Source organism: Sapajus apella, unplaced genomic scaffold (genome assembly GCF_009761245.1).
Source record: "Sapajus apella isolate SASKATOON/1434 unplaced genomic scaffold, GSC_monkey_1.0 scaffold180, whole genome shotgun sequence".
NCBI lineage: Eukaryota > Metazoa > Chordata > Mammalia > Primates > Cebidae > Sapajus > Sapajus apella.
Window position 1 is genome coordinate 1,134,333 of NW_022437120.1, and position 24,168 is coordinate 1,158,500.

At 45.3% G+C, this 24,168-nt stretch overlaps 1 protein-coding gene across 4 annotated transcripts in view; it reads left to right on the forward strand.

The window, feature by feature from the left end:
- Positions 1–12,945: 12,945 nt before the first annotated feature.
- Positions 12,946–24,168, forward strand: part of PINX1 (PIN2 (TERF1) interacting telomerase inhibitor 1) — a 74,632-nt gene continuing 63,409 nt past the window's right edge. For 2 of the 4 annotated variants that reach the window (XM_032268379.1, XM_032268382.1), the window contains exons 1-4: positions 12,946–13,100; positions 18,037–18,146; positions 19,152–19,244; positions 20,342–20,420. In XM_032268379.1, coding sequence (XP_032124270.1) covers positions 13,082–13,100; positions 18,037–18,146; positions 19,152–19,244; positions 20,342–20,420 — 301 coding nt within the window. In that variant the 5' untranslated portion in view covers positions 12,946–13,081. Of the gene's footprint in view, positions 13,101–13,128; positions 13,457–18,036; positions 18,147–19,151; positions 19,245–20,341; positions 20,421–24,168 lie in introns of those variants that run through there. The other 2 variants (XM_032268380.1, XM_032268381.1) reach the window with 2 other exon arrangements.

Consider the following 24,168-nt stretch of genomic DNA (forward strand, 5'->3'; position numbering starts at 1 on the left):
TCTCCCTAAAGGAGTCAGAATCATGGACTTCTTTTTTCCCTCTGGGCACACAGGAGTTTGCCATTTTATTTTTTCTAACCCAAACTCTGATAGACACATCTCCCCCACTCCCAATGCTAGGAACCAGCATGCACAGAGGGTATTAAAGCACCTAGATAGATTTTTCCAGCATCTGTGTTTTCGCAGACATTGGTCTTTTGGCAGAATAGCATACCTCTTGACAGTGAGCCATCTTCCCTCTGCAAACCTGGAGACACAGCCAGTACTCTGAGGTCTTGGGCTTATTGGTTCTGCAGTGAAATGTTAATCTTGATGACCAGCCGAGTAGAAACCAGGACTGGGATCCCTCTGCCTCTCTGACTCTTCATAGTTAAGAGCTCAGAGCTCTTTACAAGCATCTTGTTGCTCGTAGCCACTGCATGCCTCCATGATGTGCCTGGCCATGGGCTCTGATCCTGGCCCTGTCTGCTGCTGGTGGGCACCTTTCAAGATCTTTTGAAATGTTCATTAGGTTCTAATGCACTTGCTACTTCCCCCGAGTTGAGGTTGACCGCAAAAGGACAGGATTCCACGAAGATGTGGCAGACAATGCTGCTTTCCTGCTTGGCTCTTTCAAGGCCAGAATCTAGATGAAGCATTGTGAACATGTTGACATTAGTCAGGAGTCCCAAGAAACCTGCTAAAAATGTACTCACCTTTGCCCAGAAACAAGGTTGGCTCTCTTTGGACACAAGCCTGGTAGAGCACTTCATGATCCTAGAATTCAGCCCCTACCTCATGTCTATTCTGGACTGATACCAGTTCTTTACGACCATAAACTACAAATGTCAGAAAGGACTGAGAGCATGTGGGGTCCCATTTCCTCCCTTTACAGATGAGGAAACCAAAGCCCAGAGAGAGATGAAGTGATTTACCCAAAGAAACCCAGCTCAAAAGGAGCAGAAACACCCTCAGACCCTGCTTCCCAATGCTCCTCTGTCCCTCTCCTGACTTACAACCAGCAACTCAGAATCCTTCTAATTTGTGAAATTCAGATATCATTCCCAAACTCTCATGTTTGATGGAAGTCACTAGAAAAGGAAAGAGTTTTCTGTTTTCAATGATCATGGTCAGTGTGAACACACATGTCTACATTCCTCTCTCCCAACCCAGCCCCATGTAAGCAATGGGAAGAAGGTTCAGATTTGGGAAGTGAAATGAGCTGATGTCTCCTTCACCTATATTTTTGAGGAATGAGGAAGAACAATGAAAAGAAGGAACAGCAGAATCTAAACCTATAAACTGCCCTTACTAAATCTCCTGTGAAAACAGCTTATTTTTAAAAAATCCCAGTGATCCATCCATCCACCCAGCGACCCCATCTGTTGTTCAGCCATCCCAACTTTCCTGGAGGTCTTCCATTCCAGAGGCATCTGATTTCTCCAGGAATTCCCTTTTAGCAGAGTCCATTTTAGCAGGAAACCCTCAACTTTTAAATTCAGGCAGGTATTCCTACTATTTGCTATAAATTCCTTCTATTGGACCTCTCTCTGCTTTTATCTAAGTTGAGCCACCAGAAGCCAAAGTGTGTTTTCCTCATGCAAGACAGTAGACCAGGAACTTCCTGGGGTGTCATTCTTCTGAAAAATGGCTGTTGGCCTCCTGGCCTCACCTTCCCACTTATACGGGCCTGGAGCACTGGCTTAGCTGGTCCGTTTTCCTTTGGGAGGCCTCTTTGGGGTTTGTCCCCCAAAGCTTACAAAGATCCGGTCTAGAATGTGAATCTTTGGGGTTTTATTTGAATTTTCAAAATCAAGTCTGTAATGTGCTACTGAGGCCCTTGATTCTGTGTCATCCCTGCAAAGGGCCCAGTGAGTTCCCCTTCCTTTCCCCAGCCTCCAGTTCCTAAGAGTCTCTTTCTAATTAAATAGATACTTTTTTTTGTTCCAATTAGATTATGGTGCTGTTTCTCAAAGAGACCAAGCCCCTGGGTTAAAGATCTTTAAAGGGCTTTATTCCTTTAAAAGGGTGCCATTCCAGCCCTTTCCAGCCTCCCACCTCCCCACCTCCCCACTCTCCACTTACAGTGACAACCCCTCTCCCCACCAGACCCCGACTCAGGCTCCAGAGAAGACTGACCATGGCCCTGTGCCACGACCCAGGCAGGCCCTTTAGTGTGACCTTTCCTGGTGGTGGATGCTCCGTGAAGAGTTGAGCAGCTATAAGTGCTTTGTCTCGCCAGAAGTTAGGATGGATGCGGGAAACCTGGAGGCTGAAGAGTGCTCCCTGGTGTCTTTATGGGAGATGAGAGCGTCCAGAATTGGCCAAAGCTGGGGGCTGTTATCTGCCCAGCCAGCCAGCTCTGCAAGAGGGGGAATGCAGCTGTGACCCCTCAGTTAGTGCCATAGGTCCCAAAGCCAATTTGTTTGATATTAATAAAAAATTATAATTATTATCTATTTTAAAATAGAGTGATAGTGTGATAGAGTTGGAAATGTGGTATTTCACGATCGCACTGTCCTAACAACTCTTTCTCACGTGCTTCTGGAGTTCCTTTCCACCGTGTACCCATTCTGCCAGTGCATGCATGCGTACCTCCTCTGCATCTTTGCAGTTCATATTAAACTTTCATTTTTGTATGTCACTATTTGTTTTCTAAACTTAGTCCATGTAATTCCTGTGTTCCCTGATGTTCTTAAACATGCCTAACACAGTCACGGCCGGTTGGTGCTGCCTGCAGACCAGCTTGTGGCTCAGAGCAACATGCAGACCTGAGGCTGCTGTCTTTGCTGAGCTCTGTTCACACCCTTAGAAGGGTCTGCAGCTCAGCGAAGCAATAAAGGGTACTTGCCAATATTATTATCTTCCTAAGGCTAATTGGCAGGGTGTTTAAAAATAGCTGCTTGCTTTTCAATAAAAAAAAGTATCTATTTAATTAGAAGAGCAGAGCTGGAGAACATGGCATGGATATAAGAATGTGAATCCAACCGACATATCCGAATGTCTGCAGAAAGAGCACAGGGTTCCACTACTGATTCTGCAGTAACTCCTGTGCGGCTCTCAGCCCTTTAACAGTGGCTCTGGCTGTAACGTGACGGATTCAGCTAGATTACCTCCAAGGGGTCCTGTTTTGGGTTGTGGATAACTTAGAAAATATATTTAAACACATATCAAAGTAGGATTGTACCATAAAGTTCCACAGACCTGCCAACTGATTTTGACAATGATCGTTCAATCTTATGTTGTTTGTACCCTCACAGTTTGATTATCACATTCATTTTCTTAATTTATTATTATAATTCTTAGATTCCTGGATAAAATGTCACCCAGTTTTCTTAGGACCAAAACAAGATGACTTCCACCAGAGAAAGAAAGGCCAGGCAGGGAACTGGTCCCCAGACGGGTGGCCATTACAACTGCCGTTTCTCCCTGCACCCATCTCATCCCCACAAATGTCCCACTCACAGGTGGTCCTGAGCCATCCTAGCACAGTGCATCCGTGCCTCTGCCTCCTCAGGCCCCCAGCATCTCATGAAGAGTCCTTTCCACACTGCCATCTCATGCCAGAGAATGGAGGGATTCCCCCTGGCTTGCTACAGTTGCATGTGGTTCATTTGCTGGCATTCTTTAGCAGCAACGGCTTGAGAGCCAGTACTTCAACTTCAGGCAGTCGATTCACCCAGCATCTTGCCAGAAGTTGGCTCAGAATAACAGGCAGCTCTCCATGCTCATCCTTCCCATAGCATTTCAAGCTAACTGTCCATCTCCTTCTTTCTAGAGTGAGCAGAAAGGGGAAGCTTCTTCTGTCCATTCTGTTCTGTCTTCTGCACATCACCCTGTGAGTGGAGTCAAGTTAAAGGAGCTTCTTTCACTTCTCCAGAGACTCCCCCAGGACCTCACATTCCCAAGGAGATTGTAGCTGTCATTCCATCTTTTCCAGGGGGAACATTCCTGAACCCTGAAAGGCTGCCCTCTTATCCAGCTGAGCACGGGTCTCGCTAGGGCATACAGGCAGCAGACCTGGCTTTCCAGGACATGTGCCATTCAAGGCCATTGGGATGGGCTGAAAGGTTGATAGCAAAGGTCTTGATCTATCTTCTGCAGGAATCTTGGTGCTTCCATCTTCCACTCGCCAGTCGGGTGACCACAGGAAAGAGATTCTGGAGAGTAGAAACTTTGGTCAAGTTGCCCCAAGTCAGGGATGAGCCTTCTTTCCATGGAGCCTTCCAAAGGGCAAGCCGTCTGCTACTGTGTACTGTAAATTCAGAGCTTCAGGAGCCGAGGCCTCCTGTGCTTGGGGGAAAGGTAGCTGAGGAGAAAGGGACTCCTTCTCACCTTTTGTTTACCTTTGATCTGGCTGAACTTAGCTGCCCTTAACTTCTAGTTTGCTTAAGTCCTTATTGCCTTAATAACCACCTAATAAGCAGTCAGAACCAGGAGAGAAGCCCCTCCCGTGGAATCCATCGCAAGCCTGTCCCCAGCCTCCCCAGTGCTGCTATGCCTGAAAAGAGCCCCAGCCCCATCTCCAAAGCCCAGGGTTCGCCTCTTGCTGAAAGAGCGACGTTCCCAGGCTGAGGACAAACCCAGGACTGCTCAGGCGGAGAGATCCCTGCACCCACGTTCGCCACTGACAACCCAACTCCATCCTCAGTCTCCAAGGCTTCAGATCCGGACTCCGCACCCTCCTCCACCTCCACCTCTCGTCCCAGAGACCCTCCCCCCATCATGCTCAGTGCTGTTCCTGAAGACCATCTAGACTTTTTTGTTCTCTGGAACATTCTACTTACCTTCAGCTGCAGCACATTTCTTCAGCCTCTCCACCAAGCTCTTTAAAATGAAAGGCAGTTACTGTCTTCCCTTGGACAATAATGAATGTATCTACTGTATGTGCAGACCGTGTTGAGAAGTGGCTGGGTTAAGAAAAAAGAGGGTTTTTGTAAAGCCTGTTTATTTTTTTAAGTCAGTTTTGAGCATTTCTATTTTACCACCCTTCACATGGTTTTGGGGAACCCAAATTGTATCAAGGTCTCATGCCAAAACAAGCCAAAAGTTGTTTTCTTTACCTTTTTCCTCCATGCACCATGATTTCAATGATTGTTTCGGTGTCATTTTAAATGTTTTCTTGTGACATGTACTGACGATAAAAGTCATCTTGACAAAAAAAAAAAAAAAAGATTTATACATGAATCAGAAAGTATTTATTTCAATTTTGTACCTTTCCATTTTAATACATTATAATGTATTGACTCAACGGAGATAATATAAACAGTTCATTTTAATAACACGAGGGTGTGTGGCTTTTCCTTTACGTGTGGTGGGGGAGGGACAAATCATTGCAGATTGGAAAATTCTGGCAGCTGAGGGGCATCCATGGTGAGCAGAGGGTGGCCTCTGGCTGGACCTAATGCATCCTCCACCTGGAATTTGGAAGCAGCTGGCACCGAGAGAAGAAGAGGTGTTAAAGGGAAATTGCGGAGGTAAGTGGGTGGTGACATCTCCAGGCATCAGCTGCTTCTCTGCTGACACACACCTCCCGCCAGGTAGGAAAAGCCATGAACAGAGCAAAACTACCCACTTTGGGAGCCTAAATGTAGGCTGGCCATTGGACATTCAGAGAGGGGCCAGGTAAGGGCAACCCAAAGGAAGCTGAGACAAGAAGAAGCTGGAGAGAAAACTCAGTGCTGAAAATGAGGGTCTACGGATGGGGAAAGGCAGAAAAGTCCTGGGTTGTATTTGCTTGATGTAACATTTTCTTTCCCACTAATGCCTTTTGCTAGAAATTCTGCCAATAAATCCTTGGGGCAAACGGCCTTCAGACCAAGCCCCACTGACATCCAGCAGAGGTTTCTTACTGCCCCATTAGGAGGATTTCTGACTGCAGAATTAGGAGGAACACAGCATGGAATGCAAGCATACTTATTCTAGACTCTCCCGGATGGTGGGTGGCAGGTGCAGGGAAGACCGGGGAGGGCCAGCAGGGAGGGAAGGCATGTCGAAAGCGACTGTATCCAGACGGCTTGATTTAAACATTTTTCAAAGCATATGTGGCAAACAGGGTGGTGAGCAGATCTCATGTCATTATCCTCCACTCTTCTCTGTGTGCTTGGACCTGTTCCACTTTGAAAATGTGTCATTTTGGAAGGAAACGGAGGAACAACTATCTGAAAGGAATCCATGTCAGCGTGAGCCCTTTCTCCTTGACAGAAGGTTGTCCCAAAGTGGGTCTCCTCTGAGGAGAGACAGTAGAGAGAGGAGAGGCAGTTTTCATCAAATGGGGCGCCCAGGACTCTGGGAGGAGAGACGGCACATTCTCAGCAATCATTGATCCGTCTCCCTCAGCGCCCCTGTTCTCACCATTCTCCTCCCTCCTTCCCAACATTTTCAACTCACAATCTTCAATACCTGCCTCCTGGGTATGTCCCCTTCAGGGCAGAGCCCAGGCTTCTTTGTCAGAAAAGAGAACCCTTGGAGGAGAGAAACACTGAGTCAAAGTAGAGGGGCGCCCTCGCTTCCTCAATCACCCGCACCCCATTTTCAGTCTCTCCTGAGAACACGCATGACCCCTGGGCAGGGGACTGTGACTGGATTCTTTCAAGTTCTAACCCAAGATGTTAGAAAGGAATCAGTCACCAATTATACCAAATCAATGCCTCTTCGGGCCTAAGAAGGGGTCCATTAGGGGAGATATCTACCAGGAAAGAAACAGCCCCCTCCCATCCACCCATTTCCAAATCTCTTTTCCAAACCTCTTATTAAACTGATGAGGAATCTTCAGCCTGCAGAAGGCTCAGCTGTTTAGAGAGAATTTGGGTTCTGCGGAGAAAATGTGGGAAGCTCCTACTGGTTAAACTATTAATAGAATCTTCCCTAAATTGAATTCTCATCAAAGGCAATTAGAGAGGACTCTTCTGAATTTTGGCTCTAAGGGAATTTAGGTCTGGAATTTAAGATTCTGCTTCTGTGCCAGTGTATAATTGTGCTTGTGAATCTGGACTCTGTCTTAGCCTGTCTGGGCTGCTGTCACAAAATACCATAGACTGGAGGGCTTATAAACAGCAGAAACGTTTCTGACAGTTCCGGAGGTGGGGAAGTCCAAGATTAAAGTGCTGCCAGATTCCGTGTCTGGTGAGACCTTTCCAGTTCATATATGGTGCCCTGCAGCTGTGAAGAGGCTCCCTTGGGCCTTTTTCTAAGGGCACTAATCCCATCATAAGGAATCCACCCTCAGGGATAACCACCTCCCAAAGGCCTCACCTCCTAATTCCATTGCCTTAGGGGCTAGGATTTCCACACTTGAATTCTGACAGTACAAAAGCATTCAGATGATGGCAGACTCTCTTTTTTTCTGTGGTAAATGGAGACATTTGGGCTTCTTTGCTCCCTGGTAGTTGGGACTGGGGGGACTATCGTGAGCAAACCCTGTCATCGAGTGAACTGCTGTCCAGTTTGCACTTGTTGGCATGCGGGCGCGTGCGCGCACACACACACACACACACACGCACTTATAATCTCCAATACCTGCCTCCTAGGTACATCCCCTTCAGAGCAGACACCCAGATCTCAGGCTTCTTTGTCAGAAAAGAGAATGCCTTGGAGGATAGAAACACTGAGTGGAAGTAGAGGGGCCTCCTTCGCTTCCTCAGTCACCCCACCTTCAGTATACGTACGTACGTACACACACACACACACACACACACACACACACACACACACACACACGGCTCCCCACTCCCATCAGCCCCCTGGCCCCTGGCCCCAGCCATCTAATCATGCACTATGGAGGCCCGTTTGGACATACTTCTAAAGCCAAGGCAAATGGAAGTTGAGCCACCCCTTCCTTTGTGCCCTCTCTTCTTCCTCATCCTGCTTCCTGCTTCCTGCCGGCTCCCTCTCCTGCTTACTCTCTCCCAGGCCTGGCCTGATCTCTACATCCAGGTGCCAGCCCAATGATTTGAATGATGGTCCCTTCTCAGAACCTCAATGCCATAGGCAGGGAGTGATCGCCCCTGGGTGCCTGGGGTCTTCAGCTCATCATCCCTGCCCTAAACTCAGGGAGAGGAGCAAAGAATTCCATGTGGCCTGGGGCCTGCCTGACACCTTCTTGGCTGCTAGAACTCTAAGATTAAGGCTCCTGCTGCTTCCTTGTCTTGAGGCCCATCTTCATCCTTAAAAGATGTCTTCGGGCTGGTGCAGTGAGCCGGCATTTTTTTTTTTCCTCAGAGTGATGCGTGGGCGCACGTACTCCTGTAAGTTCACATTCTTCTCCTAGCTCCCCAGCCCCTCACTTTACCTCCTTCAAGGCCTTTACCTACATTGCTTCAGCGAAAGACCCGCCTTCCCTGCCCTCCCACACACATGCTCAGTGATTGCAAAACTGTGAGACTAGACTGTGTGCAGGAGAGAGGGAGGGAGGGCAAGGGAAGCCCTGGAGCCTTCGGCCACCATCACCTGGCTACAGGAGACACCTTGTCCTTCAGAGCAGCTTCTTAGATCTCCTCGACACCCTCCACTCATGCTGGGGAGGGAGAACTGATCTAGCCCAATGCTGAGTTTCCAGAGGAGGCTTCAGCGTGCACGGGTCACAGAAAGGGAAAGTTGGTCTCAGAATGAAGAAGGGAAGAGGCTTCAGAGGCTTCTTCTGCGATGTCATACTTAGGAAAAATATACAGCACAAAGCAATATTTAAGGATTTTTATATGTACATTGAAAAACCCCAACTCTACCTGAATTACACTCCCATCTCCTTGTGCGAACTCTCCCCATCCACCTCCTCCCGAACAGGGAATGTGGTCTCAGCATCTGGGGAGGAGCTTTCAAAGCTGGCCGAGGATGGATCCTGCCCTCTGCCTGGAAATAACAGAGACAGAGCGAGAGGAGGAAAGAGAACACTTGAAAAATGTTCTCTTTTCTGGGAGTAGCTAGTCCTGTATCTGTCCCAACCAAGGGCCTAGAACCATAAAATAATATTAGATAACCTTAAGATAAAAATATATGTTTCTTTGAGAAATCAGGTCTGATTACAGCCTAGACTCCCAGGAGGTTTTCTTCTCTCCCTTATTCTCCTACTTGGTGAGGGATGGTCCTGGATTTGCTATTAATGTTTAGTTCCGATTATGGCTCCTATCAGCAGAAAACAACCTCACAGTCGGCTGGGTTTAGGCTGGAGAGTGAATCTCCCTGTGGGGCAAACATTGCCCCTCCAAGTGTCACCTTCCCTGGTAACTCTGAGACCACCACTGTGGTCTTCCCTTCCGCACGATCCCCTTTCCTTCCGCGCGCTGACCCTTCCCTTCCCGCGCCCCCTCCCCTCTCCTCCCCTCGCCCCGCTCCCCTCTCCTCCCCTCGCCCCCCTTCCCTCCCCTCCCCTCGCCCCCCTTCCCTCCCCTCCCCTCGTCCCCCTTCCCTCCCCTTGCCCCGCTCCCCTCCTCTTTGCCGCCCTCCTCTCCCCTTGCCCGCGCTCCCCTTCCGGAGCCAGGTCTGACCCTTTCCTTCCCTTCCCCTCCCTCTCCGCCCCTTGCTCGCGCCCTCCTCCCCTTGCCCCGCCCTTCCCCTCCCTTGCCTGCTTCGACCCTTTCCTTCCCCGCTCTCCCCTTCCCTTCCCCGCACTGACACCTCCCTTCCCCGCGCTCCCCTTCTTCTCCCCGCCCCTTCCCCGCGCTTAGCTTCCCTTCCCTTCCCTGCGGTGCTCTATTTCAACCCTATAGGCACAAAATAGGGGAGCTGGATCTTCCCAAGTGCCCTCACTGAGCAGCAGGTTATTTGTCACAGGTGACAAATAACAAGCAGATAAGGAAATAGAAACAGCTGAGCTGCCAGGCGCCTTGCCCCTGCCTGCCTTCACCCTACCCACCTTCCCCCTGCCCGCCTTGCCCCTGCGTGTTCTGAGCTATTTCCGCTCTGGCTCCAGTGGGTTGGCATAGGCGCCAGACACTGTGCCCGAATCCTCCATTTCTCAGTTTCTGGCCTGGCTCCATCCAGAGGTCGTCTTCTCGTGGCCGCGGCCAAAACCCCCCTTTCCTCAATATTTTACCGGCTTTTCCAACTAGGCCAAGAGAGATGAATCCCACCAGGCCATTTCCCTGCCCCTTTCAGCTGCCTTGGCCTGGTGGCTCAGTCCTGTTATCCCAGCACTGTAGGAGGCAGAGGCAGGAGGATCACTTGAGCCCAGAGTTCAAGACCAGCTGGGGCAATATAGTGAGACAGTCTCTACAAAAAATAATTTTAAAAAAATTAGCCAGGTGTGGTGGTGCTGACCTGTAGTCCCTGCTACTCAGGAGGTTGAGGTGGGGGGATCACTTGAACCCAGGAGTTCAAGGCTGCAGTAAGCTATGATCACACTACTCCAGTCCAGCTTGGGCCACCGAGTGAGATGCCCTCTTAAATTTAAAAAAAAATAAATAAAAGAAAATGTACAGCAAGCAGAATATGGCATCAAAAGCATTCAGGAAGGTCAGGCAGTTCTCTTGGCAGAGAACGCGTGCCAAGAGGCTGGGAGAGATCTCTGGGACTGGGTGGGACCAGTGCACTTTGAAAGGTGCCTATATCATGACATCATGTTTTTGAAATTACTCCAGGGGCCAGCGAAATTTTCCTTAACGAATCAGACAGTAAATATATTAGGTTTTGGGAGCCATACACTCTCTCCCCAACTACTTAGTTCTGCTGGTGTAGCCAAAAAGAAGCTAAACAATAGATAAATACTCATTTTGGCTACACCAGCAGAACTAATTACTTGGGAGAGCCAACTACCTGTGTTAAAAAAAAAAATGAGAATATACTTTATCTTTGAGTCCATACCTTTGCTCATGTCATGAACTGTTATGCAAAGAAAGGTCTGTGGATCATTGGCATCCACATCTTTAGAACTTGTTAGAAATGCAGAATCTGGCTCACACCTACAATCCCAAAACTTTGGGCGACTGAGGTGGGAGGATCACTTTGGCCCAGGAATTAGAGACCAGCCTGGGAAACACAGGGAGATCCTATCTCTAAAAAAATAAAAGTAAAAAATTTTAGCTGGACGTTGTGGCACATGGCCATAGTCATAGCTAGTCAGGCCATTCAGGTGGGAGGACTGCCTAAGTTAGAGAGGTAGAGGCTACAGCAAGCCATGGTCACATGATTACACTCCAGCATGGGAACACAGTGAGGCCCTGTTTCAAGATAAAATAAAATAAGAAAGGTGGAATCTCAGACTCACCCTAGGCCTGCTGAACCATATGTGCACTTTAGCATAACCTCTGGGTGACTGGCATGCACAGTCATGTTTGTGAAGCACTATGCTAGGGAGTCTGGTAAGAGACTGAAGGACAAGATGGAGTGCCTTACCTTCTTTTGGATGGATCACCTTCTTTTGACAAGTGCAATTTCCACTCCCAGCTGGCCATTTAAAATACAAACAAGATTCTGTAATTTTTTTAAAATCCCAAACTTAACAATATTTTTTTTCGGTAGATGATCTCCATTAATATTTTATAGCCATACAGATTCCTGGAGTTGGAACAAAATTTGGAAACCATCCTGCATTCACCAAAAGGCAGAGTCCCTTCTACAATATTCCTTTGTGGTCTCTAACTGAGCATCTCCAGGAGACAACTGATTGTAACACAAGATCCAATGATAATTCAACCATTTACCACCAGAACCATGGCAACAGGCCATAAATGTCTGCTTCAATCTTCCTGGCCATCTTACAGACAAGATTACCTTTCTGAAATCATATACCAGCATAGGAGGTACTTGAATAACACTGATTTCCTGACCAATTCAGTATTCTCCATTCTGTATAACTACCTTCCGCTCTCTCTGGCATAATCAAACAGATCTGCTAATTATCCTACGATTCCTGTGATCCTGGCTTCCTGAGTCCAACGCCCTGCTTTTAACCTTTTAACTTATGTCACACCTTCCCTGACTTGGCTGGGAAAATTCCATTCACTTGCCTCCCCGATCCCCCGGGTATTCACTGATAGCTGTAAGCATCCTCTTGTGTTTGTTCTAACTTTTATGAAACTAGAGTTTACGTTTTTTGTCCAGATTTCTAGTTAAAGGGAGAATTTCATTTTAAACAAGAATCTAGTCCTTCAATTGCTTCAGGACAACTGAAGCACTTCAGTGGTGCTCTTTCTCTTTTTACCTTCCTTTTATGTGGGAAAGGCTTCTGTGTGCAGTTACCTGAAGTTTACTGGAGAGTCACTCATCCAAAAACATCTCTTTACCATACCTAAAAGTGTTATTGCTAGGATCTTATTAGAACTCCCCTGGAGACAGGGACACTCAATTAATTTTGCAAACATCTATGGAGCCTTACCATACTCCCATTATTTTGCGAGGTGCTGGTACAAATACAGAGATGGATATGATAAAGGCAACGTTCCAGTGTGTGCCTTGTGGTGGAGAAAATCAATAAAACCTTTGCCTTATTAAAGAAAAAACATTTTCCCCAGAACTAGCTACCTGTTTAACTTGGGGTCCCACACAAAAAGCGATAAACAGATAGCAGACCTATTTTCTGTTATCTATCTGTCTATCATCCATCTCTTTATCTCACAAAGCAGAAATAGGGTATGAAGAACAGATGGGACATTACAGGGCAAATTCCTCCCCTCCAGCCAAGTTTTTCAAACTCCTTGTCCATAGCGTTCATACTAAGCTGTTTGAGGGCAGGTCACGTCTTTCCAGTGGCGTCCCTGCCGGCACCTAGGGCTTCCTCATGGAGACCCTGCAGGTAACCCATGTGAACGCGTGCTGCGCGGCAGTCGCGCCCTGGCGGGCTTTGCTCACATCCAATCACTTAGTACGCACACTCCCTCCAGCCAATGAGCCAATACGTACTCCTTTCTCCGCCTCCCTCCGGGCGGCCACCGCCCCATCAGCCCTTGGTAGTCCCATACACGCCCCAGGTTGCCCCGCCCCACCCCGCCCCCTCGTCGCCACGTGCTCGAGGAGGGAGTCGCGCGCCACTGACGTCACCAGCACGCGTCCCAGGCTCTGCAGTCTGCCAGCGAGGGAGTTACGCGTTCAGATTCTCCTCGAGCCTCCTGCCCGCCCAGTGGTCGCAGTCACCCAGGTCCAAAGGCCCCGGTATCACAGACTCTGCGACATGTCGATGCTGGCTGAGCGTGAGTGTCGGAAGCGGAGGCCCGACCCGGGCGCGTAGCTGAAGATGCCGAGTGTCGCGCACGGCAGCCCTGAGTGGCTGGGGCGCGGATTCCTAGTGCGCCTGGCGCATGGGGTCCGGGATCAGGGAGCCTGGCTCGTTTTGTCCGCTTGCCGCAGAGCTCCCCGAAAGTTATCCGCGGGTCTGCTAGTGAGAGAGACCGCGACTGTCCGGAGACGCCGTCCTCAGAATCACCCTGGGGCGCGCACGGAGGAATCGAAGGGGGTCAGAACACCAGGTCCCGGGACTGGTCCCGCCGCCGCCCTTCGTGGCGACGCGTACTGGTTGCTTCACTCCCCCAGACTTCAGCTTACTCAGGTTAAAAAGAGAAGGTTGAGCAGAAGGATCACTTCAAACTGTAATCACATTGTGCAAGATGTATTGGACCCAGAAAAAGAAAAGCAAAGGAGTTAGAAGTCTCAAACATGGGACGTCAGCCACTTAGAGGGGGAGTGCAGGGTGGATGAGTAATTGTAAATGAATTTATCTTCACTTTGTGGAGTCGGTGAAACCCCTGTCTCTGGAGAGGCTGCTGAACTTCTGAATGGTTCCTTAGCTAAGGTCGCTTGCCACCAGATGGCATTCGTGCTTTGGTCCTGAAAAGCGGGGCCTTCTTGAAAGTTGTGTAGTGAGCGGTAAACAAAAACAGCTTATTTAACAGGTCAACCGCACCAGCACAGGGATTTTGTGAAATAAATGCTGTTAGCACTCTGTTTTCTAAGAGGATGGAAGACTAGGAGCACAAAACGAAGTGGGTGAGGCACCATCCTGAGTTTACAGGGGCAGAAATTGACGTTCAAAGGAAAATAATTTGCCCACAGTCGTTGAGCTAGAAAATGGCAAAATTGATCTGGTTGTCTCCGTATCGTTATATTCTTGCCAGTAAGACCAGCGGAGACCCATAGAACTGAATATGTATTAGACTGCATCCGTGGGCTCTATTTCTTCTCCGGTAAAAATGAGCAGTCAGGGTTAGACCCTAGATAACTAAGGTCTCTTATGGTTTTGGTATTCTTTGATGTTTGCTTACTTCAGTATGCACTTGGCGACTTTGGCCCTAGCTCTGCTATTCATTTATGTCTGTTGCTATGATTAGTGTTTGTGAGACCACTAAAATCTCTTGCTATCTTTATCCCCAGGTGGCCTTAAATCAATGAGATGGTGAATATGAACATAGTTTGAAAAGTCTGAAGTATAGAGGTGTAAAATGTTATTTGTAGACGTCAGTAATTAAGATTGCATGATTTCAAGAGAGTGTTTTCAGTTCCCCTCTTGCCAGCGTTATTCCAAATTGTCGGATCCTTGTCATGATAATATATGTTTTGTGGGGTTTTTTTTTTCCATCATTTGATAAATGGGTATAGTATCTTCTGTAATTAGATATTTAGGATTGGTGTTGTTAATAAGAAAAACCTTAGACAAATTCAACAGAGGTTGATTGAGCAAAGAATGATTTGAGGATTGGGCAGCCTTCAGAACTAGAAACAGGTTCTAAGAACTCCAGCCTGCTATTCGGCCAGGCAGCATTTATGGAGAGTAAACAGAAGTGAGATACAGAGACAACTTGGTTAGGGTTGCTGCTCTGATTTGCCTTATTTGAATCAGCTGGCTGCCTGTGATTGCGTGAAGCTCAGCTGCTGTAATGAATTGAGACTCAGTTATACGTTTACAAGAGTATACTCCTAAGATAGGCTTTCTCTTAGCTTAAGTTCTAAAGTAGGTTGCAGTTCCTTATGTAAGGACTCAAGTATGGAGGCATCCTCAGGCCAAATTTAATTTAGTGTAACAATTCTATCCTTCCTGTCAACCTCTGAATTTTGAGAGATTGTTCAAAACTTCTGCCCTTGGCTCTTGGGACTCAACATGGGATCCTAGCATAAGTCATGTGGTATTGAGCTGTTGTGTGGATGGTTTTTATTGGAGTTGCCCAAAAAGCATCCCAACAGACCCATTTACAGTTAGATTTCCACATGGGAGTCCCTGCTGGAGGCTGGTTAAATACATCCCAAATAGTGATCTGCAGATTGAGGGCATTCTACCTGAGGTGCAGCGCCATGCTGTAAACATGGCTGTTCCAGATTGTGTCAAGGGTCCCAAGATCATCCCCAGATTCAGTGATGTGCTGGGGGATTGAGGCAGGGGACTCAGCATCTAGTCGCTGTCACCGCTAAGATTCATTACAGTGAAAGGATACAGAACAAAGTCGGCACAAGGAAAAGATGCATGGGGCAAAGTCCAGGGGAAGCCAGGCATCAAGCTTCCAGAGCCCGCCCCCAGTGAGTCACACATGACACGCTTAACTCCCCCAGGAGTGAGTTATGATAGCAAATGTGGAATATTGCCCACCAGGGAAGCTAGTGAGAAACTCAGTGCCAGGGATTTTCCTGGGGGCTGGTCTCATAGGCACCCTCTACCTCGCAGGCACCAAAACTCCAGATTCCCAGGAGGAAAGCAGGCGTTCACCATAAACTGTATAGCTCTGCTCTTCGTGTATGTCTGTTCCTTTGATCAGTGTTTGTGAGACTACTAAAATCTTTTATTTTTTTTATATCATTTGTATGAACAGGCACCATGAGCCACTCTTATCAGTTTTGCCAGTAGTGGGAGCCCTTGGGTTCCCTGTTGTAAGCAGGCCTTTCACAGGATATCAGTCAGGCCTACTGTGTTAATGAACAAAGCTGAGATCTGAGCACAGAACAGACTGTGGCATGAGAATCACAAAGGATATGTAAAAGGTGATCCAGTGGGAACAGCTCAGAGGCAGTCTTTTCCTTACCATGATTTTTCATACCTGGAAACTTGTGCAGCCCTGGAACCGGGAAATGTTTCAGGGAAGCAGGGTTCTGGTCTAGTGAGTCTGGGAAGCATGGCAGGCCTGCCCTGGCCTCCTCTAAGAGGATCTGCACATTTGCATAGTAAACATTCCGGGAGATTCTTCAGTATTAAATTTTGTTTAACCCATTGTTACTTATTTTCAATGGGAAGCTTCCCTCCTCCCCCTTTAGCATCCTTATTCGGAAACACTTGTACGTTCCCATTGGTTGAAGCTACCTGCCATTGTGGTGGGGGGCCGCGGGGAAGAGACGACCTGATATTGAATAGTTAATCTCTTGTGTAGGCATTATAGTTTGTTTATATGATTATGCAATATGAAGCGTGTGCAGTTCTTACTGCGGATTGTGAGCTTATTCTCAAAACTGTCTCCTTCATACAAGCCCTCGTTGAAGACCCCTGACAAGCACTACGTAGAGATGCCAGCTTGCATATAGAATACTGGTTAACAGGAGTCTGTCTGGTGTGTTGTTCATTAGCAGAGGCAGTGTTATGTTGATTATTTGCCAAAGTAAGTAAAGTGGTAACTTAGCCAGATGGAGCATTTTTGGGTCACCTTTTTTTTTTCCTGCAAAACACTATAAATTCTAGCCCAACTTGTTTTGCTTTGTTAAGTGGCCTTTTTTTCTGCCCATGTGTTTGTAAAGGTCTTCCACTTTTGCTGAAGTGTGCATAGTTACGGGCCTCTATTGATTTTATGTGTGGCACAGTGAGCCTCTTTGGCAGGGGGGGTGTTACTTTTTAATTATGTGATGAGATGGGCAGGGCAGGACGGGTTGTATTGATGGTGAGACAATGTGTTTAAATTGATGTGGCAGGTAAATGATAATGACACCTCCAAATTTCTCATTTGGCCACAGTTGACTTTTGGGTTTCATATTCTTTGGAGTTCTTTAGTTTTGCCATAATCTTCCTTAAAACCTACAGTGATAAACTTGAGTTCATAATGATCAGTAATTTATATGCCTTAAAAAAAAGTTACTTCGATGAGACAAAGCCACTCCCTTGATTCAGTTATGCGCCTTCCTTTCTTTTTTCCTCTCTGTCTTCCCTCCTCCTTTCAAACCCTCTTTCCATTCTTCGTTTTTATTCACTTATTTCATTCACATATTTATTGAGTGACTGCTGCGGGCAAAGTGATATTTTTTTTTACTTCTTGCAATGAAGCCTAAGAAAAAAGACATGAATATGAGCCCTAAGGAGAAGATGTTTTAATGGGAAACATGAAAGGTGGATATAAATAGCCCTAATACAGTAGATGTTAAGAAATAGATAAGTTATTTTAGAAGTTCAAAGGGGGGTCAGAGGGCTTCAGGGCATCTCAGTGAGAGGGATGGTGGTGTTATCTGTAGGTCACAGGTATGGTGGGTACAATTGACTCTCCCCAGTAGAGTAATGACTGTTGTATGTTGTGGATTAAGAATATAAGCTTTGAAGTCAGTAGGACCAAGGTTGGTTTAAAGGATCTGGTTTTTGCTGGGGATGTTGGGTAAATTTCTTTCTCTAAGTCTCACATTTTTGTACCTGCCAGTGACAACGCTGCTATCCACTCCCACTGGGTTACTGTGAACACTGAATCTTTATTACATGTAGCATGTGGAGCAGGTCTCACTCTGACAAATTGGCATTTATTATTTTAAGTGCATCCTTGGTCTTGCATATTGTTTTGTATGAAGTAGCACATGGCAAGGGAAACTGTAACTGCTGCTGATGGTGATGAGGACACTGGTGTCCGCAGGTGCTTTCACTTGTGCTGATGGCTGAGCATGGAAGGCCCAGCTGTAGGATATTGAGCATTTGCTTTGCCACATAGTGAGGGAACATTTCAATTTTAATCTTAAGAAGTCAACTTATATGTCTAGAATCTACATTTATTGGGGAAACCAGGATAAATGATCCAGTCTGTTAACCTTCTATTAGGTGTTGAATTAATTTCGGTATTATAATGTATGTCATATTTTACATACATACATAAAACACACAGAGTTATGCATGTGTATGTCTGTGTGGTATTTTCCAGGTCTGAAAGGTGGTGCATTGCTGATGAGATGCTTTTTCGTTTACAGGTCGGCGGAAGCAGAAGTGGGCTGTGGATCCTCAGAACACTGCCTGGAGTAATGACGATTCCAAGTTTGGCCAGAGGATGCTAGAGAAGATGGGGTGGTCTAAAGGAAAGGTATTTTGGAGAAAAGCAGAAAAAAATCTGAGCTATGAAAAGAGATTAGAAATTAGGGGAAAACTTCCTTCCCTCCCCCATCCCCAGTCATCACCCCTCTCTGTCCACCCCCTTCCCTCCCGCATCCCCAGCCATCATCCTTCTCCATCCTCCCCCTTCCCTCCCGCATCCCCAGCCATCATCCTTCTCCATCCTCCCCCTTCCCTCCTGCATCCCCAGTCGTCGTCCTTCTTCGTCCTCCCTCTTCCCTCCCGCATCCCCAGTCGTCATCCTTCTCCGTCCTCCCTCTTCCCTCCCACATCCCCAGTCATCATCCTTCTCCGTCCTCCCTCTTCCCTCCTGCATCCCCAGTCGTCATCCTTCTCCGTCCTCCCTCTTCCCTCCTGCATCCCCAGCCATCATCCTTCTTCGTCTTCCTTCATCCCTCTCCCATCCCCAGTCATCATTCTTCTCCGGCCAAGGGAGCACTCTGCTTCAGCCACTGTCATAACTTGCACTGATTGACTCTAGACTCTCAACTGTCTCCCTCCCTCCCTCCTTTTTCTCCTCTGGCCCATTTGCTATACATCAACCAGAATGATCTTTTAAGATATGGAAATCAGCTTGTGTCATTCTTAAAAGACCAGTGGTTTTCCATCGCATTTAAAATAAAATCCCAATTCCTCCTGTAGGTTATATGAGATCTAGCCCGTCTGCCATCCCATTTCCTTCATTTGCTGCAGAAGCCACCCCGGGTGCCTCTGAGGTTTCCCAGTACACTGAGTTTTTTTCCCACCTTAGGGTCTTTGCACTTGATCTCCCCTTACCTGGAAAATCTTACCATGAAGTGTTAATTGATGCAGAGGACTTAAGAGTCCTCCCCCATGTTGTTTTGTGAAAGTATTTGATGGAGAGAATCATAAACTCAGAACAACTGCCGTGTGCATCTGTGAGTTTTGTAGCAGTGCTCTGCTTCTGAGGATCAGCCAGAGGCATGTTCTAACTCTCTGTGTTTCATCTCCACAGGGTTTAGGGGCTCAGGAGCAAGGAGCCACAGATCATATTAAAGTTCAAGTGAAAAATAACCACCTGGGACTCGGAGCCACCATCAATAACGAAGTGAGCAGCAGCTTGCCTCCTGGGTGTCTTTGCATAATTGACTTCAGTCTTGTAGATGTAAACATTTTAATCCAGTCAGTTGATTGATTCGTCTGACTGTTGGTGCCACACTTCATTTCATTCTCCTGAACACTGACACTTTCAATGTGTGGTACCGTAATTCAGAATCAGCGGCCTACTGTGGTTTTATCTAAACTGAAAGTTTTGTTCCTAAGTTTTTGCAGCCAACAGAATCTGGTAGGAAATCTGGAGAATTACTTTAGGTAAATTGAATTACTTTGGTTAGTTCAGTATCTCTGAGTAGTGGATTAGAGCAGCTAAAATTTTTAGCCACTGAAGAAAGAGTTTACATAAGGTTGATTTCAAATGTAGTTGTTGAAGGATAGATAATACAGATACACTTTTTTTCTTGGAAGAAACATTACCCAGTAAACCTGTTCCATATTCCTTTACCTTAAGTATTCTTAAAAATGCTTAAGAATGTGAGTAAGGCAGATTCTTACACTGAAACCCTGCTTCCCGCTGGTTTGGGAGATCTTCATTCTCTTATAAAAGCCAGGTTCATAATGAACTTATTAGGTAACCACCTTACGAATGGGTGCTCATCGATTCACGGCACTTGAGATTCTTCCTCCTCCCCTTCCTCAGAGTTTTGTTAAATTGAGGTTGGTGCAAGTAATTAGAATATTTTAAGTTCTACTGAGCAAAGAGGAGCATTTCTGTGTCCCTCATGGTTCTTGTCCTTTGACCTATAATTTCCCCTAGTGAGGAAAAATATAGTAATTTCATTGTGTTTTACTTTAATATTTAGCACACAGGTTGCCTATTTGCTATAAATTGACTATCGATTGATAAGTCATTCACATTTGAAATCAGGCCTTAAGCTCCCAGGAAGCCCCTTTATAATATTGATCTGAATAAAGAGCATTTTAACTATATTATTTCTTGAATCCACTTAAATTTATCAAATAGTATTTTGATGAAAGATTTAAAATTTCTTACTCATCACTGGATTTCCTTGATTCCAAAATATCATCATCTCAGTCAGTATAGGTAAACTACGGACTTACCTCTCATTCATTTCTTGGTATTTTCAGGACAACTGGATTGCACATCAGGATGATTTTAACCAGCTTCTGGCCGAACTGAACACTTGCCATGGGCAGGAAACCACAGGTAGGGAAATCAGGTGACCTAAGCTCTCAATGAAAATATGTTTATCAGTTTTTTGTTTTTCGCTTTTTGCTTTTCCTGTTTTTTAGTTGATACATAATTATACATATTTACTGAGTACAGTGTGATATGTCAATATCTGTACACAATTTGTAATGTACACGTGTTGTGTTCATCAGTGTAATTAGCATATACATCAACTCAGACTTTTTTTATTTCCTTGTGTTGGGAACATTTAAAATCTGTTCTAGCTATTTGAAAATATACAGTAAAGTGTTATTTACTGTAGTCACCTACAGTGCTATAGAACACAGAGCTTTTTCCTCCTATCTAGTGGGACTTTTATATCCATTAGCCAATCTTTAGCTATTTCCATCTCCGCCTTCTCCTTACCCAGCTCTAATAACCACTGTTCTGCTCTCTACTTTTATGAGCTCAACATTTTTAGCTTTTACATACGAATGAGAATATGTGATATTTATCTGTGCCTGGCTTATTTTACTTAATGTCCTCCAAGCTCATCCATTTTGCCTCAGGTGAAAACCTCATATTCTTTCGTAAGGCTAAATAGTATACCACTGTGTATATGCACCGCGTGCTGCTTGCCTGTTCATCTGTTGGCAGACACTTAGGTTGATTCCATTTCTTGGCTGTTGTGCCACAGTGAGCATGGGAGTGCAGGTATCTCTTCAACGTGCTGATTTCCTTTCCTTTGGCTAGTACCCGGGAGCGGATTGCTGGATCATTTAGTCATTCTATTTTTAATTTTTTGAGGAGCTGCCATACTATTTCCTGTTTTCTATAGTGGCTGCATCAACAGTGCGTAAGAGTTCCAATTTCTCCAATCCTCGCCAATAATTATCTTTTATTGTTTGAGAGTAGCCGTCCTAATGAGTGTGAGATGATGTCTCATTGTGATTTGGATTTGCATTTCTTTAATTACTGATGTTAAGCATCTTTTCCTCTGCTTATTGGCCATTTTTATATCTTCTTTGGAGAAATGTCTATTTAAGTCTTTTGCTCATTTTTGATTGGATTTTGTTGTAATCTGCAAGCATTTTTATAAACATTCTAGTTTATAAACAATCTATTCCTGGTGTATAATGTGTATCTTGGGTGAATAATCGATAGATATTTGGTAGACTGAAAGAGAATTTTGTGGATGAAATAAAGTATTAGACTTGAGTTCAGCAAACATTTATTGAGCTCTGTGCTGGGTACCAGTTTATGTGTGAGGATATGCAGAGGTATAAGACACAGTCCTGCTTGGAGGTAGCTAGCAGAGTATGCTGGTAATTACCTGGCAAACTCACAGCACACATCTAACCATAGGAAGGTTTATTGCAGTGCTGTGTGTGGAAGCAAGCCCACAAGCATGAAGGGAAAGGTGCTTTGTTGATATTTTTTCTAACCAGATTGGACTTTTGTTGGAATATATAACTTGTACAGTTTTCCTTATCCATAGGATCATGATATTGAAATATCCTAACCGTTTTGTGTGCAGTCCTAATATAAAGGGCAATAATTTATTAGCAGAAGAAAAAGATAAGGAAAATGCTTTCTGAAAATATTGAGTGACTCATATTAGGAAATGCAGGATCTGTGAAGCAGTGAAGTTCAAGGACACTCTTCCTTACTAATTATACACAAAAGCATCTCTATATTTATGATCACAGTTGAACTAAGTAGAAATACAGATAAGAATGTAAGCTTGGCTGGGTGCGGTGGCTCATGCCTGTAATCCCAGCACTTTGGGAGACTGAGGTGGGTGATCACCTGAGGTTGGGAGTTCCAGACCAGCCTGATCAACGTTGAGAAACCCTGTCTCTGCTAAAAATACAAAATTAGCTGGGCGTAGTGGTGCATGCCTATAATCCCAGCTACTTGGGAGGCGGGAGGCCAAGGCAGGAGAATCACTTGAACCCGGGAGACCGAGGTTGCAGTGAGCCAAGATCCCACCACTGCACTCCAGCCAGGGCAGTAAGAGTGAAACTCCATCTCAAAAAAAAATTAAAATGACCATATAAGACTTGGAGATTTTGACTAAAGAAGAAATAGAGTGTAGTGGTTTAGAGACAAACACCAGAGTCTAACTGCCTGGATTTTACTCCTGGCCTGGCTCTTCATTTGTATGACCTTGGCGAAATTGCTGAACATGACTGTACCTCGATTTCCTCTTTGGTCAAATGGAAGCAGTAGTATCATCCTTGAAAGGTGTTGTGAGAACTAAACTTTACAGCATCTGAGAAAAGCAAGCAGAGATACTCAGCACTGTCAGCCTCCTGATTGTGGCTGGCAAATCTAGAGCCATAAGCCACGATTATGGCCCGAAAATTTACTTCGCTCTGGAGGATTTCATAAGGAATCTAGGGTTTTATTTATTTATTTTTTTCTTTCTCTCTCTCTCTTTTTTTTTTTTTTTTTTTTTTGTAGATGGAGTCTTGCTCTATGGCCCAGGCTGGAGTGCATTGACTTGATCTTGGCTCACTGCCACCTCCGCCTCCTGGGTTCGAGTGATTCTCCTACCTCAGCTTCCCGAATAGCTGGGATTACAGGCACCCACTACTGTGCCCAGCTAATTTTTGTATTTTCGGCAGAGGCGTGATTTTGCCATGTTGACCAGGCTGGCCTTGATCTCCTGACCTCAGATGATCCACCCACCTTGGCCTCCTAGAGTGATTACAGGCATGAGCCACCACACCCATCCTAGGGTTTTATTTTTAATAGTTTCCATCACTCTTGAGGCTTTTTTTTTTTTTTTTTTTTTTGGTTGGTTCTCTTCTATTTTGAGGCTAGGAAACCAAACCTAAGATCTATCTCTGCCATATTTTGCCTGCATTGTCTGTAAAAGTGGGTAGAATCTACTCTCCTTAAAGTTTCTACAATCTGTAAGATTTCTAGCCTACTAGGAACTGACCTTCCTTACTACCTCAGTGTCTTAACTGCAGTAAGGGAAGAAAAAGAAAAGGTAAAAGGATCGATTGAGAAAAGAAGAAAGAAATAAAATTATTATTATTTATTGATATGAGTGTATTGTATATAGACTGGAACTCACGGGTTTATTATAGTTGCTAAATTTAGCAGAGTTGCTGGATACAAAGTCAATATATTAAACATTAATTTTCTTTCTATATAAAAGGAACAGAAAATAAAATATAATGAGATTGTTTAAAATAAAATGATGTTTAAATTATTTAAAATTTTAAATGAAAAATTAAATAAAATGACATTATATCTTTTAGGGTAAAAGACATCAGATTCTTTTAGTAGATCTCACAAGAGATCTTTAAAACCTCTCCCTGAAAAAATGTAAAACATTATTGAGAGAAGTTACAGAAGGCCAGATATCAAGATTTATTACAAAGCTACTATAGCAACTGAAGTAAGTGTAGTTTTGGCATCAAGATAGACTGCGTAGCACCACAGTGTGGGAAGTAGATGGTCTTTTCAGTAAGTGGTTTTGGAACAGTTAGCTGGTCCCGCCCTTGACAGTTAACTCTCCTCAGAAAAAAACCCAAACTTGCCCCCACCCTCATACCACACACAAAATCAGTTCCTTGTAGATTTATTAGCAAGAATGTGATAGGCCTAACAGTAAAGCTTTTAGGAGATGATAATGAAGAATAAGAATATCTACATGTCTTTGAGACAGGAAAAGACTTCTTAAATAGGTCATAAAGCATTAGAACACTTCATAAAGAAAAAGCTTGGTAACTTGAACTATATTAAAATTAAGAATTTCTATTTATCA